The sequence below is a fragment of the Octopus bimaculoides genome, chromosome 16 (genome assembly GCF_046866305.1).
Source record: "Octopus bimaculoides isolate indiv1 chromosome 16, ASM4686630v1, whole genome shotgun sequence".
NCBI lineage: Eukaryota > Metazoa > Mollusca > Cephalopoda > Octopoda > Octopodidae > Octopus > Octopus bimaculoides.
In genome coordinates, this window is record NC_142943.1 from 31,093,192 (window position 1) to 31,111,751 (window position 18,560).

The 18,560-nt window shown below is 36.4% G+C and overlaps 1 protein-coding gene across 2 annotated transcripts; it reads left to right on the forward strand.

Annotated features, from left to right (window-relative positions):
- The first annotated feature begins 46 nt into the window (after positions 1–46).
- Positions 47–17,752, forward strand: LOC106878475 (palmitoyltransferase ZDHHC13). Of its 2 annotated transcripts, none has more exons than XM_014927692.3 (9): positions 47–648; positions 5,535–5,781; positions 7,492–7,624; positions 8,937–9,121; positions 9,660–9,899; positions 10,944–11,026; positions 13,851–13,943; positions 15,090–15,196; positions 16,317–17,752. In XM_014927692.3, the coding sequence occupies exons 1-9, from the start codon at positions 477–479 to the stop codon at positions 16,767–16,769; spliced, it is 1,713 nt and encodes a 570-aa protein (XP_014783178.1). In that variant the 5' UTR covers positions 47–476; the 3' UTR covers positions 16,770–17,752. The 2 variants fall into 2 exon arrangements, with proteins under 2 accessions (XP_014783178.1, XP_089220550.1); XM_089364424.1 differs by lacking the exon at positions 47–648 and adding an exon at positions 1,763–1,886.
- Positions 17,753–18,560: the final 808 nt, after the last annotated feature.

Here is an 18,560-nt window from a genome sequence, read left to right on the forward strand (position 1 = left end):
GTGATTGGTTACTTCTGACCAATGCGCTGAAGTGTTGTAAACAATTATGACGTTTTCTCCTTCTAATGTGACGGAGCAGCGTGCTGGAAGTAGTGGTTCAATTCCGACTTGTAAAAGGCCGCAGCACTAAAAGCTGCTGATCTTACGACAGAAGAACAGAGTGACAGATCTAAATAGAGAGATATAGAGATAAGGAGACGAGACAAAACGTGACGAAAAGAGCGAGTAGACTGCAGACAAAGACATATATACATAAACATATTTATACACGCATACACATAAATATACGTACACGCAGATACACACACATATCTCAGAAGTTTCCTTATTTCAAGAAGGAAAAAAAAGAAAAACATATAAAGATATATCTATATATGTCAAGATGTTTTGTAAATGTCAACGTTAGCTAGCTAGAATGGTGCTTATTGCTACGTGAAGTTGTAAAGTCAAGTGTTAACTGAAGGAAATCTGGTGAAATGGCAACAGTTTCCAGCCGAATGGATCGTCACGAGGAATTAGTCAATGCTAAGGATGCTGTTGGCAATACATCAGCAGAATATTCCATGTTGATGCATGGAATCAACACTTGTGCTGCCCCTCTTGTACATCAAATAGTTCGACAGAACCCTCAATTAGTCCATCAGAAAGGTCAGTTGTCTTATCCATTTTTCATTTTCTAAGACTTTTATAAAAATTTTGACGTCCCCACCATTCTATCCACTTTTCTCTTTTCATCTTTATTTTGTTTTACTCTTTCTCTCACGTAGTCTTCCTTCTCCTTTTCTGTCTTTCATCTCTTCATTTTCTAGATTTCCCTTTTCTCTCTCTCTTTCTTCACCCTCTTATTGTCTTTTTCTCTCGTTTTCCTTTCTCTTCTCTCTCACTCATTAATCCTTCTCTACTCCTATTTTACTCTCTTTCTTTTTCTTGTTATCTCTTATTTTTCTCATTCTCTTTCTCTTTATCGTCGCTCTCTTTTCTCTTACTCTCTCTTTCTCAACAGACATATATAAAGAAATACGTTAACTTCCTTGCTATCTTTGTTTTCATTTAACATCATTTTTACTTTCTCATTTTGTCTTCCCATTAGTTAATTAGTCTATCGCACACACATTCTCTCTCTTGTCGTCTTTCTCTTAGTTAATTAATTACTTTCTCTTGTTTTCTTTTTGTTTTTCTCTCATTTAGCTTTCTCTGTTTTACTTTCTTACTTTCGCAGTCGCCCTCCATGTTTCTCTCTTTCTCTCCTTTCCTACATAAATGTATCTTCCTCTTTCTCTTCATTTCAACCTTCTTTATCAGTCTAGTTCTCTCTCTCTCTCTCTCCTTTTTATCGATCTTTATTATTTTTTTGCTTCTTTTTCTCCATAGTTGCTTAGTACACCCGTCTCTCTTACTTTTCCCCCCTCTCTTTGTCTTTCCCTTTCTTTAATTGTTATGGTCTCTCTTTTTAATTATTCTCTTTCTTTTTCCCGTCTGTCCATCTCTCTCTCTCTCTCTCTCTCTCTCTCTCTCTCTCTCTCTCTCTCTCTCTCTCTCTCTCTCTCTCTCTCTCTCTCTCTCACACACACACACACACAAGTATCTCACTTCTTTTTCCTTCCCACCTCTTATCTGTTGATTAAGCACTATGAAGCATAACAAACAGCAAGCAGCTAGATCAAAACCCGAAAAGAAAATAAGTGCTATTATTGCCTGGAATGTTGTTCATTCAAATCTAAAGACCAAGTTTTCTGTAACACTACATTGCCAATGTTAATGATTTATGATTTAGGCTCAATACTCATTCTGGGGTGGGAACATAATAGATTAAATCGACCACAATACTTGTACTTGACTTGTTCGTATTTATATCGACCGCGGAGTGATTTGAACTCAAAATGAAGGTAACTAAATTTTACAAAGAATTTAGTTCAGTGCTTTACCAATTTCTTAATGTTAGTATCAGAACTCTTTAAGGGAAATTTATTATCGTACCCAAGAGGAATAAAATGTTAAGTTGACTCCTCTGGGATCCTGGATTCAGAACAGTGTCCGAAGTAAATACTCTAAGGACTTTGAAAGTTACTCTGGTGTCCCATCCTTTCTGCTGCCTAACAACCCGTCAGATTATTATTGTTTCTGTTGTTGTTTGGTCCCAGGCCATCTCTGTTCAAGCAGACCGATAGCGAAAGGTCTCTCCAGTTTTACATATTTCGTCTTCTCTTGGGTTATCCCGAACTACATTAACGTATAATTTTTCCGTGAGTAGAGAACACATAGTTAATGCAAACATTCGGACCAGGTCCCGAGGCCTTAAAAAAAAAGGAGTTATAGCGCTTGGCGCTTCACATCTTCATTTGAATAATTAAATATACAAATAAACATATATATATACACGCACGCACTCACGCACACATATATGCACATAAACATACACAAGCTCTCACTACGATCTCTGGCTTCTATATCAAGCAGATCAAGTGACTAAGTCAAAGGCTCACTAAAATTAAAACGTAGCTGAAACTAAACAGCTATAACAAAACTACTGGAGTTTATGTAATGGAATTAACTAGACCTGAGATCAGTGTCCCTTCCCTGGGATACCCACTTTCTATAAGATGTCACTATGGGTTCCCTCAGAAATAATGATAATTTGACTAATTTATATTGTAGATCCATTGGTAGTCTCATGTGGGTTAATATATCAAAAGTATCAATCTCTTATGAAATTTACTTTTATGAAAGGTAAATAAAAAGATTAATAATGATATATAGTAATTTTTGTGTGGGGGTTCCCTGAGACATGGAATGAATTTCAAGGGTTCCCCAAGAATACAAAGGCAGGAAAATGCTGCCTTAGACGATCAAGTGGGACCTTAAATCAATATCTGGTCTTTATTTATATGGTAATATGGTATCTACCATAAGAAGTCACAACTGGTGGATGGTATCCATATCGGACGTCTGTGATTGCCAAACACTATCAGCTTTTGCTTTTGTTTGCGATACTGTAGATTCACAAGTTGGAGCTGGTTCAGCTCATCTAAGGTAATGCCAACATAAATACAAGGTGGAAGCTCCAGCATGGCCAGAGTCCAGTAAGTGAAAGTTGTAAACTAATACAAAGAAACTTTCATATGTTGTCCAAATATTAAAAGGTCATATAAATACTTTATGATCTTTTCCTTGATTTCCCCTGAGATAATGAAATTATTGATTAATTTCCGGAATAGATAGAAGAATGGACACTAAAGTGGACAGACTGCTATTATTTAGCAGTGGAGATTATTTATTTATTTTTCTGTAGATGGTTCATATGACATGAACCAAAGCAAAGGGAAAACTGGAGGAAGTAAGCAACTTCTACTCACACTTCTACTCATTAACTGAGTTTGATGAGTTTAGAGATGTAACCAACAGCATTATCTGGTCACCATGGTTATGGTTCTATTAAAACATCCTACTTTCCTGCTACTGGTAAGCTTGATAGGTGGGAGGGGTGCACTATTGCATTCTCCTGGTTGAATGGAGTGACCACTCTTCTACTATCTTCGTAGTGATCATCTTGGAGTGACCACTCTTGTACTCTCCCACAAGAGGCAACTTAGAGTGGTCACTCTTGTACTCTCTTGTAACTTTGAGTGGTCACTCTTGTACTCTCCCACAAGTGGCAACATAGAGTGGTCACTCTTGTACTCTCTCACTAGAGGCAACTTAGAGTGACCATTCTTGTACTCTCCCACTAGAGGCAACTTAGAGTGGTCACTCTTGTACTCTCTTGTGGTAACTTTGAGTGGTCACTCTTGCACTCTCCCACAAGTGGCAACTTAGAGTGGTCACTCTTCTACTGTTCTGCTAGGGGTCAACTCACTTGTTGCTCTTGAACTCTCCTGCAAATGGTCAGCTTAAGGTAACCACACTCGTACACCCCTGCTAGGGATGACTGCATCTGCACGTTCATGCTGGGAGTTGACTTAGTAGGAGTACACTTAAACACTTCTAGCAGCAAATTCTTGATAAAGGAAGGATTAAACCAAACCATCTTTGTCTTAATCATTATATTAATGAAGTCAGAGAAGGAAGAGCTGCACTTATGGCTCTTTTTTTTAAAGAGCTTCCATGACTGGTGAGAAGAAGGGGCCTGAATGGCCCTACTTCTACTAAAGGGAGTTATGATGTTAAAGTAGGCTACAAAGTCTACATATGTAAGTGTGTATGAAATATTCTTTTTAAAGTACTTTATGAAGAGGTAAAAATTCAATATGACTTCTTCATTATCAAATGTAAGAGAAATAAAATGGAAAGAATGAAGTTCAGATACTCCACACCATGAAGATACATGTGAATTTACCTCATTCAGTACTCTGTGCAACACAATTTTTGTCCTTGGGTAGCAACTGTTATTTCCTATTTGCTTATCCTTAGAAAGTACAAAGAATGGCTAAGATTTCCTTCAATCTTTACTTGTTACATTCATTCAAACCCCAAAGAATCCCTCTCAACACATGGCTGTGATGCTCCCCTACTGCTCCTGCTCATCATCAAAGATGCACATATTTTCAGCCACTAAAGGACATGCTCAAGTGGTTATGGTCAAGCAAGAGACAAGCAAATCTGTGGTATTGAGCAGAATATTTGCTATAATGATATTTCTGTTTCAGCAACTCAGTATTGAATCTGTTTGAAATGTAATGAAAAATAGGTCAGTTACAAAACATTTATGTTCAGGTCACAAAAGCAAAGTAGTCTTTTCCTTTGATTTCTAGATAGAAGCAAATAGGAAATAACACTTACTGACAAACACAAAGAAATAAAAATTTTGTTATGCAGTGGTAACTTTCATTCATTTGTTTTGTATGTTTTCCCGTGCTAGTGTACATTGTATGTATGCATATTATTGGGGTTATATTTTTACCATTGTATGTCCTTCTCATTGCTAACTCTTACCAGTTTTGCTTCTATATCTGGAATTTCTTCTCTAATAGCTCCTATAAACTCAGCTTTAAGAATGAAGTCATCAATATGTTGTTGTTTCCATGAGAAACCAGCCTTAAACTCCTCTGTTATGGCCTGAGAGTCTATGATAAATAGAAAGAGGCTAAACGCCCTTGTAGAATGTTTGTGTGTCTATGTCTGCACATATGTTGTATACTGCACCTTTGCAGTTCAAAGAATAACAGGTGATAAAATAACTACTAAACTGAAATTAGGATTTATATGATTGACGGAACTCTTTGTGGAAGTGTCCTACTATTACTGAAACTAGTGAAAGAAGAAACTAGAACTGAAATTACAAAATCTTTATTCATCTAGGCCCATTGCTAGATTCTGGTACCTGGGGGTGCTTCAAAATATTCTGGGTGGAACACTAATTTATCGTAATACTCAAGCGGAATTTCATAATAAGTGTATTACTGTAAATCTAAGGGTGCACCACTGAATACTGAGGGAGCAGTACTTTCTAGTGCACCCCCTTAGCAATGGGCATGTATTCATCATAATTTATTTATTTAAACAATGATTTAAATTTTCACTTTTTGTTCTGTTTCCAGGTTGGCATTCTCAGACACCGTTGCACAAGGCATCTCTTGGAGGTGACTGGACTATAATCTACCTACTTTTGGAGGCAGGTGCTGACCCAAACATGTGCAATGACTTTGATGAAACACCTCTGCACTATGTGTGCCGTCGTGGAATTGCGTCCAATGTACACCTAATGTTACAACATAATGCAGACATCCAGCTGACAGACAAGCAAGGACGTTCAGTTGTGCACCATGCTGCACAAAGTGGAAGTGTGTGCGTATGACATTTTTGTTTTTTACTGCACTTATAATACTGTATTATGATTATTATTATTATTATTCTGAGTTCAAATTCCACCAAGGTCGACTTTGCATTTCATCCTTTTGGAGTAAATGAATTAAGTGCCACTGGTGTTGATGTAATCGACTAGTCTCCTCCCCCAACATTTCAGGCCTTGTGCCTTTAGTAGAAAGGATTATTATCATTCTAAGTTCAAATTCCACCTTTCATCCGCTTGGTAAAATAAGTACCAGTTGAACACTGGGGTTGATGAAATTGACTTATCCTCTCCCTGAAATTGCTGGCCTTCTGCTAAAATTTGAAACCATTGAGGGGTAAATTGCCTGGTTTGGATGGTCTGCCCTACGAGCTTTACATTTACATGCCAGACTTGTTCAGCAACCTCTTAGCAAACGTTTACTGTAACCAGCAACAGAATGAGAGAATTCCTAGTTTTGTGAACCGAGGAGCAGTGGTGTTGCTGAGGAAAGACCCAAACAAAGGGGATTGTATTGACAACTGCTGAATGCAGGGTTCAAAATTTTGGCGAACGTGTTAGCTACAAGGTTGGCGCTTGTTGTCGGGGATCTGGTAGGGGAGGCACAGACATACGTCATCATGAAAAGATCCATCCTACCTCATGCAATACATCATTGAGAAAGTGGCTAAAGAACCTGGCATGGGTGGGGTCCTGATCAATTTAGATCTGTCTAAAGCTTTCGATAGGGTCAACCATCTATACCTCAAGATAGCTAGTTTTGGGCCTGTATTGAAGGGCTGGATCACTGCAATGCACATCGACATCTGTTCAGTGGCCAGAGTGAACAGTTACCTCTCAGAACCGTTCAACACTATGTGCTCGGTCCAACAAGGTTGTCCCCTCTCATCTCTCTTGTATGTACTGACTCTTGAGCCACTACTACACAAACTGGAGGCATTGAGAGGTATCCCATGTGACCTAAGATGTGGGAGATGCATGTCAGCATGTGCTGATGACCGACCCCACTCTCAGAGACTATGAGGTGATTTCAGGAGCAAAGATTAACCAGGGAAAATCAGTGGGCTTGCGGCTCTGCACCTGGAGAAGCAAGTGCATGCCATCTGACTGCATTGTTGGATGCTGGACAGACAGACCAGTTAAATTGATCAGGGTCTGGTTCAGGCTCAACCTCCAGATGGACAAAAACTGGGATGAGGTAATGAGCAGGGTGACTACTTTCACCTAGAAATGGGCTGAGAGAAAGCTATCCCTGAAAGGTCAGGCAGAGGTGACTAACATGTATATCATGTCCATTATCTGCTATTGCTTGACTATCATGCCTTGTTCTGAGCACTGACTGATTACGCTGGAGCATATACTCTTCCACTTCTTGTAGAAGGGACAGGTCCTGACAGTGAAATATGTCACATATAGTACCTACATACAGCTCAGTAGACTGGGTTGTTGACAGTCTAGTGTTTTCTTATTACATTCAAGGATGCAGTGTATCTTTTCTAAAAAGCAGGCTATATGTGCAATACAACAGGACATATATATATCTTTTTTATTCCACCCATCCATCCATCTATTCATGCATACATATATTTCTTTAGTTTAGCAGTTGGATAGGTGCTTACAGATCAAATATAATGTTGTTTAGCCCTGTGTTAACCTTTATTGAGCTGACCTTGTTGTTACTGTGTTTTCTTTACTGTCTCTTGTAGGTGTGTTCTCCATTACCTCAACAGTGTCCATAATTTGAGTCTTCAAGCAATGGACAACAACCTCCAGACTCCACTCCATATTGTCTGCCAAATGGGTCACTTAGAAGCTTTGAAATATCTCACCAAAAATCAGGTTTTTCTAATGCTTTCTTTATATATATATATATATATATATATATATATATATATATATATATATATATATATATATATATATATATATATATTGTTTGTTTTTTACCATTTTAAGGACAGTAGAATTGCCGAATCTGTGGAATGATAGTAAAAATAATGCTTTACAGTATTTATTTGCATTTACATACTGAGTCAAAATCTCTGCAAGGCCAACTTTATCTTCCGTCCTTACTTAGTTGATAAAGTAAGTGCGTGTTAAGCACTGGTGTGATATAGCTGCCCATCTCCATCATTCCAAATTTATGGCCAAATAGCAATTCTCATATAAGGAATTGCTATTTTATATTAATTCCTGCTATTTGTAGTGATTTTTTTTTTTTTTTCAAAATAGAAACCACAAAAAAAAAAATAATAGCTGTTGCCATTGTTGTTTAGCCTCACTACGCCCTGTCCTTTCTCATTTATGTTTTACATACAGCTGTTGACTTTCAACTATTTAATTAGATTAATCACACCAATCTCACACATCTTGAACAACTTGCAAAAGCTACAGACAAAACCACTGCCTCTAGGTCAGCGCTGTTCAAGCAAACCTGTAATCCAAGATATTACAGTTTTGACAATCCTTTCTTTCTTTTAACAATAATATACCTGGGATTGCATTATTGGATGTATCTCTTGTAAGACTCTACATTGTGATTTGAGATGGATTTGGCTGTTATTTCTTGTAGGGCAAGTGACAACAAGGTGGCTCGTGTTGGGAGACAGTTTGTATTTTTAGTTGGAGTAAGTAGAGTTATCTACCTTACATCCCCCCATACTGGATGCAAGGTATAAATACACAGGCCAAAGTTACTGATATTGGTTTATCTGGATGTTGTCAGTCTCTTTTGCTGAACCACTAAATTTTGGGGACATAAACACACCAACATCGGTTGTCAAGCGATAGCAGGAAGGACAAACACAGACAGAATGACACACACACATAAATATATATATATATATATATATATATATATATATATATATATATATACACACACACACACACGCTGGGCTTCTTTCAGTTTCTGACTACCAAATCCACTCACAAGGCTTTGGTTGGCCCAAGGCTATAGTAGAAAACACTTGCCCAAGGTGCCATGCAGCAGGACTGAACCCAGAACCATGTGGTTGGGAAGCAAGCTTCTTACCACACAACCACGCCTGCATATATATTATCACTTGAACTATATGTAATATATTCCATTTTTATCTTTATAATAAATGTATTTGACATTTTATTAAATGACTTGTTTGTTTGTCCACAGCGTTCTGATGTTTTCCAGAAAGATGTCGATGGAAATACAGTGCTACACCTAACTGCAAAGGAAGGTTTTAGCCATATCTCTTGGATTTTGTTGAATGTTGGGGATTGTAGTCTGTTACACATGAAAAACAAACAGAATATGACGCCACTAGACCTGGTTCTTGAAAATCCAAAAAAGAAGAGCGAGTAAGCATAATTTTTCTTTTTTGTTGTTTAGTTTTAATGAAGCAGCCTTTTTATCAAAGGCATTCCACCTATGACCATCTTGTCTTAGTTTCTCAGCCAATGCATCTAGCACTACCTTATACTATGTGTCTTTCCATATCAAATACTTCATCATAATACTCCTCATCTGCAACACAAGTCAGTAGACATTTATGTAACTGGATGTTTGTCAATTGAATTGAGATCCTAAAACTAAGGTGCTACATAAAAAGCGGTAGTGCTGGTACCATGTATAAAGCACTGATGATGGTGCTGTGTAAAAAGCACCCAGTACATTCTGAGGAGTGATTGGCATTAGGAAGGGAATCCAGTTGTAGAAACCAGGCCAAAACAGATTATGGAACCTGGTGCAGCCCCTGGCCTTGCTAGTTCCTGTCAAGCCATCCAACCCATGGAAAACAGACATTAAATGATGATGATGATATTTGTCAGTTCTCTCTCTCTCTCTTTCTCAATCATTAAATAAATTTAACGATCTCCATTCTTTCTCCATTTGCAGCCATAAACAGCTGGTGTCTCTCCTGTCATATATGTCTTCAAAAAAAAGTAACCAGAAACCTCCAAGTCCATTGTTTATCTGGTGGCTTCAACTACTACAGCCCTGCCTTGTCTATACCAGTATGCTTGTTATTGCACATATGACAGGAGACCAGTACCAAGGCGCTGTTGCCATCTTTGCTCTCCTCTACTTTCTATTTCTTCTCAGGAAACATTCACACAGAATGAATCATGTATGCAAGTAAGTCGATATCATGTCTCATATTTAACCCTTTAGTATTTAAACCAGCCAAAATATTCTACCTGTTTTATGTTCAAACCAACTAGATTGGGTCTCTCACACCTGTGGTACAATGAATGTCATTAAAAAAATATACAATCACATCATCAAAATCTCAAAGGTTCAAGATTATGGCTGATTAATTCAAAACAGAGTCAATAAATAAGAATTGTAATGCAATTTAATTTGAATGCTAAAGGGTTAAGGCAATGAGCTGGCAGAGGTGTAAAAAAACAAAACAAACTGGGTGTATTATGATTAATGCTCAGAAAAATTGGAAGAAGTGTTTAATGTTTTGAGCCTGTGCTCTTGTACAGAAAGGGTAGATGAGGGGAGAGAAAAATAAAGAGAAAAGAATAAGTGTGCCTAAATTGAATGGTCACCACATGCTGAAAGGACTGGAAGAGGAAGAAATGGGCATTGTGTGTGTGTGTATTTGTCTGTACTCTTGTTTTGACATCACATGCTGGTTGTAAATGAGTACCATTGCCATTCAAGCAGAGTTGTGCCTTTGCAAACTTCTGTGAAAAACATGTTTGACCTTGGGGAAATATTACCTTGCTTGGAAACAGGTAACGGTGTGGCAGGAAGGGCATCTGGTCATAGAAAATCTGCTTCATCAAATTTCATCTGACCCATGGGAGCATGGGGAAGTGGACATTAAAAGGAGGGGGAGAGTGGTGGTGGTGATGTGTTTGTGTGTGTGAGTGTGTTATCACTTTGTCAGTACTTATTTCAATGTGTTTTTTTTTTTTTTGTTCTTTAACCTTTTTGATACTTGCCTACCTGTGACCAGTTTTGGTCCTTGTTTTAAAATTATCTAAATTATAACTTTCCATCAAAATTTCAAGCTAATTTATGTTCAAAACACCAGCAACATTATGACATCTATTTTAGTAAATTAGACTTTATTTTTAAAATTAATCGAAATTAACACAGTATATTTCCACAGAAATATAGTAATAACAAAATGGTTAATATTATTTTGTCCATTTGTTTTCTCAGATGGCCGAACCCTGTTTATGCTGGGATGTTTTCAGCTGGTCTCCTTTATTCAATATTTACCTACTTTTTGATTTTATTACCAAGTATCCTTTTTTGGTACCACAATTATCTCCCATGTTTGCTTTGCTCTCTGTTTCTCATATTCATTCTTAGTTGTGCCTTTAAAGGGGCCACTCAATCTGTTAGAAATAGCAGCCAAATTTCCCCAAATCTCATCCTATAAATTTAAATAAGGAATGGGCACTTGAGAAAATGTTGGAATAAGTCAAATGGGATAGCTGTTTGGATGCCCAGAATTTTGCATGGCTGGTTAGACATTCAACCTTTTTTGGCAACAATATTTTTTGATGCATGCGTGCACACACACACAAATGCATTAAAAAATTTAGAAAATAATTTTAGAACAATATAAAGGAAAAAGTTTAGATAATTAAACTTAAACCTTAAAAGTGGGGTACTTTAATATATAAGAGAAAATTCATAAGGCCTTTCCTAAGCAAATTACTAAGGTGGTTATAATAAAACTATTCCACAATGAATTTATAAGTCAATTAAATTATCATCTGAGTAGGAGTTCATGGATTAAATTAAATCAAAGCCAGGATAAATCAGGGGCGTGCAATAATCTTTGTGGCTGGGGAAGCAATGACCAAAATTTTGTGTCACATAGATATTTGAATCAAATTGATATACTCACATAAAGAGAGAGAGAGATAGAGGTGGGGGGAAAAGCAAGAGGGTCATTAAAACGTCCAAATAAGTTAGTGTTGAATCAATGATGCCAAAACAGCATTGCTAAAACATCATCACATACACAGAAAAAATACATACCCCTTTAAAAGCAGGATGGTCGAAGTTGGAATGACGTAAAGCATAGATCTGCTTGATCAAAATTGATTAGTACTAAACAACAACAATAAATCCTGTTGTATTTGTTTAACTCCAGGTCAACCCTCATCAAGCAGACCTGTGATCAGAGTCGTTTAGCCATGATAATTTCATCTTAGTATATCCAGGACTACATTTATCCAAAGGTTTTTTTTCCTTTGTTTTTATTGGTAAGATGAGATTTAATGGAGATTTGGCTGATATTTCTTGCAATAGTTGTCATTTTCTTTGGCTTGAAAGAGCTCCTGAGGTTTTAAGAACAGAAAGAACATATTGGCAGATGTAATCTGAAGAACACTATGTTGGAAATAAGATGGAATGATTGGGATATGTTTCATCACATGTTTTCTCAGTTCAGGGCTTATTCAGAGCTAAACAGTAACAACCAATAGTATTTCCTTTGTCAAATCAGTATAAAAAAAAATAAAAACACAAAATCATGATTTGAACTCAATTCCAAAGGACACTAAAGTTGATGCATGTGTGTGTGTAAAACCATTAAGTCAGGTGATAATGAGAGAAGAACATATATATATATTTAACCACCTGCCTTTCATAGGATCATGGTTGTTTCACAACCTTATTCATGTATTATTAATTTCAGTATGGCAGAAATTATGCGTTCTTGTTTGGGTTGATATATATGCCCAGCATGACCACCAAGGTTGACTTTGCCTTTCATTCTTTTGGGGTCAATGTAATTAACTTACCCACTTCACCAAAATTGCTGGCCTTGTGCCAAAATTTGAAATCAGTATGTATGCTCAACATTATACAATACAATTATGTATTCACAAATTAATGTAAATAAAGAAAGCTAGTTCATCAAATCACTAGAACATCTAGATTTTCCATTATATGGACACTACATTACACTCTTTTGTAATTGATTATTATGTAGTCTGTTAGCCGAATCCATAAGAACTTTCTGTGATAGCCACACAATTTTCTGAATCCACACCTTATACTACTCATTTATATATAAGCCAAATCTGACTAGAAGTTGGTGCAGCTTTCTAACTTGCCAGCTGTAGTCAAACCATCCAACCCATGCCAGCATGGGAAATGGACCTTAAATGATGATGATGATGATGATGTATGCATGTATGTGTGTGTGTGTGTATGTATATATATATATATATATACACATATAGCTGATATTATAGCTCAAATGTTCCATGAGTCCACAGTTTGTATTGCCTCATTGCTACTTGAGTAGATTGACCTGCTACAAATAGCAATCAAATCTTGTGTGGCTGTGTAGTTAAGAAGTTTGCTTCCCAACCATGTGGTCTTGGGTTCAGTCCCAATGCATGGCACTTTGGCCACTTCTCTTCTATAGCCCTAGACTGACCAAAGCTTTGTGTAGTTTTGGTTGATGGAAACAAAAAGGAGCCCGTTATATATGTGTGTGTGTATCTATCTACCTATCTATCTATCAGTCTGTCTGTCTATCTGTTTATCTATCTATGTATTTATGAGTGTGTACCCATGTCATGACAGCAGGTTATTGTTGTAAACAAGCATCACTGTCATACAAGCAGTGTTGTTCGTTTCCAGTCTTCTGTGTAAAACATGTTGAGCCATGGGAAAATATTACTTTGCTTGGAAATAAGTGAGGGTTGGTGACCAATAGGGCATCTGGCCATAGAAAATTTGCCTCAACAAATTTCATCTAACCCATGTAATCACAGAAAAGGAAGAACAAAGACATATAATAGTCTGTTGCTTGCACCATCACATTGATTCATGAACTTATGGGAGAAGCGTCACTTGACCTGCTAGAAAAAGCAGCCAAATCTTTTTCAGCTTACCCTCTTTTGCCATTAAAAACAGAACAAGCACATTAAATTACAGAATGGTCACTTCTGCTCAACAAGGCATGACCTGAGGTTAAACAACATCAACAACCATGTCCACTGATGCTAGCATTATTCCCATCTTAATTTACAATCATGAATACATGTTTTGTGATGACATTGACTTAGATATCCTACTATTCCTTAATTTAACTTTCAGATACCAGAGATTATATATTTTTGCATTGTCTTTCCCCATTTTTGACGACACTTTTATTGTATTTATACTGGAAAATGCTGAGGACTGATCCTGGTAGGTATATTACATTTCTTGTATTCAAAGCAAATATTATAAATTTGTCTTTGCAGGATCCATATCCAGATGATGTGATGGCTGGCATTACACATTAATAGAGATGATTTCATGATTGTCATTACGAGATCCAGATTCTGGTCATGTGATATGGTGGTTATCATCACATATTGATAGAAATAATTTTATGCCTACCCTCACATATGGTCACAAACGTTGGGTAATGACTAAAAGAGTACAGTTATGAATGCCAGCAACTGAAATGGGGTTCGTTGACAGAATGTATAGCTCAGAGATCAGGGAGTCTCTCCAGGTTGAGCCACCACTCTACATTGAGAGGTCATAGCTCCAGTACTCTGGACACGTGATTAGAATGTATTTCATCTATCTTTATGGTCTGAGTTCAAATACCATTAATGTTGACTTTGCCTTTCATCCTTTTGAAGTCAATAAAATAAGTACCAGTTGAGCACTGGGGTTGATGTAATTGATGTACCCTCTCCTCCAAAATTGCTAGCCTTGTGCCAGAATTTGAAATCATTGTCACCATCACTGCCACCGCTACTTTGTCTCTATATTCTGAGTTCAAATGCCAAAGATGACTTTGCCTTTCATCTTTTCAGGGTTGATATAATAAATACATCAGGGTTGATGTAATTGATTAGCTCCCTCCCACAAAATTTCAGACCTTGTACCTGTTGTAGAAAATATTATGCACCTGCATTTAATCACTATAAACAAATCATTTGTACAGGTCGTTCAACAAAAGCTGAACATTCTTATGTCATCTTCGATTGGGAGAATCCATCATTGTTGTTGCTGTTGTTGTTGTAAATTTTTTTTTAGGAAGGATGCTATCTTGAGGTTTGGTGGTTTGATGACAACAAGTATCCTCAAATCTCAAGAATCTTTCTTAGAATTCTTGCAGAATACAAGATTGCACTTTTCTGCAGGTTGATAGTGCATGCCTCAATTCCAATATCCTTTAGTCCCTTAGGTATCAGTTTGAGTGTTGTGCCAAATGCTCCAATTACCACAGGAACTATTATCACATTTGTGTTCCACAATCTCTCTGACCAGGTCCTGGTATTTTTCAATTTTTTTTCAAATTTTCTGGTATCCATCATTTTATTATTTATTCTTCAGGTACAATCCGGTACTCCCTGTCTAAAGATGGCACTAATTGCCCTTATACACTAAAAGATCTGTGTGTCCCACCATTGAAAGTCGAAATATTTTGTGAAGAGTGTGAAGTAAGTCAAGTATATCTTTGATTTTTATACTAATTTAAAGTGTATATAAAGTTTGTTTTGTTTTGTTTTTTTTTTCACTATTTACATTGTAAAAATTATTTGATACACACATACACACACTTTCGTATATATGAGGGGATACTCAAAAGAAACTGGAATTTTGCAATATTATTTTATTCACTTAGATTTACATGTTTACACTTTTATCACCTTCAAAGTATTCTCCATTTGAAGCAATGCATCGGTCCAGGTGTGTTTTCCACTGTTTGAAGCAGTCTTGGAACTCTTGCCAAGTGATACCTTTTAACACCTCTGTCATTTTTTCTCTTCACCTCTTCTACATCTGCAAATACCATAGTTCTAGCTTTCATCACCAGTGATGACCTTCAAAAAAGGCCTGGATCAATTTCAAACTGTTCTTTCAGTCCACGATACGCATTTAGTCGTGACTGTTTTTGATCTTCTGTGAGCAAGAGAGGTAGAAAACTTTGCTGCAACTCTTTTCATTCACAATTCTTCATTCAAAGTTTGCTGGCAGGAGCTCCAGGACACACCAATCATATCAGCAAGTTCGTCAGTCATTCGGTGACAGTTGTCCAAGTTCAGTTCATGAATTTTCATTCATTCAGGAGGTCCATGGTCCTCAAGTGACAAGTGACCATTCTTAAAGCATGAAAACCACTCATAAACTTGTGTTTATATAAGGACCCAGAAATTGAAATACAAAATCTGTGGCATCTTAAAAAGAGGTATGATAAAAAGGGATGTCAGAAACATCTAGATAATATCCCAGGGTAACCATGTCTCAGATAAAACCAAAGGATTGTACTGACAAGTACTGCCCACATCCTTAGAAAAACCCTATCCATTCAAATGTCTGTGTTGTATTAAATGAAGATATTTTGCTACTTCCCCTCCCCGAACTTTCAGTCATACTGTAACATCTCTTATCCTTTATTCGCCCCAGGATGCTGGGTGTGTCTTAGCAAATGGCTGTAACAAACATGCAGGTTAAAAGTAAAAAATAATAATAGTAATGATAATAATAATATAGAATTTTCATTATACAATGCTTGTCTAATAGATATTTTAATTTTAATAATTTTCTTTCATTTTCTAGATTGTGCGAAGTCCTCGAGTGAAACATTGCCGCCTCTGTGTGACATGCTTCCAAAATATGGACCATCATTGCCTCTTTCTGCTGAAGTGTGTTGCGAAGAATAACCACACATTGTTTGTGTGGTTCCTTATTTGCTGTGCAGCCAGTCTGAGTTTCTTCCTCCTCACTGCATTGCTCTATTGTGTTAATGTTTACAAAGACTTCACCGTTCTTGAAACGGTTGTCATATTGATACGGAGCAACATCTGGATCTTGACCCTCTCCACCATGGATCTCTTCTCCCTCGCTTGGATTCTCACGTTGATCCGATTCCAGTTTATCATAGTCTCTCAAGGGAACACTACGTATTTCCAAAAATCTGACAGTGTTTTGACATCCACTGAAAAGCTGTTGAACATTGCATATTTCTTACAGGGAAAGCAACCTTTCGCGTCTGACCCCTTTGCAGCCTAATCCTACTCGAGATCATTCATACATTAAGTATTTTCATTTTACTAACGACGCATGCTCTCTCACACACACACTCACATAAACATTTACACACACACTCACACATACATATTTATTAAGTGCTACATCAAACATGTGACACAAACACAAATATATAGTGGTTCATAAAACACACTCACATTAAGTGTCATATACCACATGTGACCCATACACATACACACGCACGCACAACACAACACATATTAAATGCTACATAAGATGTGATTTTTCATATGCTAAGTGCTATATAAAACATATGACTCACATAGTTAAGTGCTATTGAGTGGTACATAAAAGATGTGGCACACATAAAATGCTACATGAGATATGCCACACACATTTATTAACTATTGCATGAGACATAACATACATATATATTAAATGGTGCATTCTACTTGTGACAGATATATTAAGTGCTACATGAGTCATGTGACACATTAAATATTACATGAGACATGATTTACACAATTGAGTGCTACATTAGACATGTAATATATATATACTGAGTGCTACATAAAACATGTGACATATATTAAGTGCTACATAAGATGTATGACATTCATATTAAGTGCTATATGAGACATGTTACATGCATATTAGGTGCTATATGACATGTGTTACACCTTGTCACCACTATTTTATCTATTTTCAGCTCCATTCTAGTCACTCCCATCTCTCTTCTATAGTGGGAGTAGTTGTGTAGTTCCTCTCCAGCAAGAAACTGTTTTATTCTGGCCCTTTTCTCATACTCTAGCTCCACCCCATCATCTCATTGCATAAAGCTACCTCCCTTTCTACAGCAGCTTCTCTCACTCAAAGGGTCTCTTAGTCTTGCAGGTTGCATGGTGACCTCACTAGTACTGGTACCATCACAAAAAAGGCACCCAGTGCATTCCGTAATGTGGTTGCCCTCAAGAAGAGCATCGAGCTGTGGAAACTATGACAAAGCAGATGGAGCATAAAGCAGTCTTCGGAACCCTTAGATTTTGTCAAACTCTCCAACTCATGCCAGCATAAAGCATGGACATTAAATGATGAGGATGATGATAATGGTGGAAAGGGGACATTTATATAAAAAAAAAAAGTATTGGGTGAAAGGGGGGTGCAAAGCTGTATAAGATTGAGAACCATTGATAATAGCAAATATACATACATTAATTTATACATATATACATACATAAATACAGCCATAATCAAACATACTTACATACATACATACATACATATATATATACATACATATATATATATATATATATATATATATATATATATATATATATCTATATATATATAGGGAAAATAACCAAGTTTCAAGAACTCATCGATGAAAATCCACTATCACATATAGAAAAATTAATATTTAAAAGCACAATAAATGAGTATAATATAAAGTAAAGTAAATATCATAAGATAAATATAATATAATATATTATATTTATCTTATGATATCTTACTTTACTTTATATTATACTCATTTATTGTGCTTTTAAATATTAATTTTTCTATATGTGATAGTGGATTTTCATCGATGAGTTCTTGAAACTTGGTTATTTTCCCTAAAACTATATATTTTATATATATTTTATCTATAAAGCTCAATTTAATTTTAATTTTTTATAAATTGATTTTAATTGAGTTTTTACCTGTAATTTGGATTTTGTCCCTAATATTATTATATATATATATATATATATATATATATATATATATATATATATATGTGTGTGTGTCTATATAACTACCTCTCCCTTA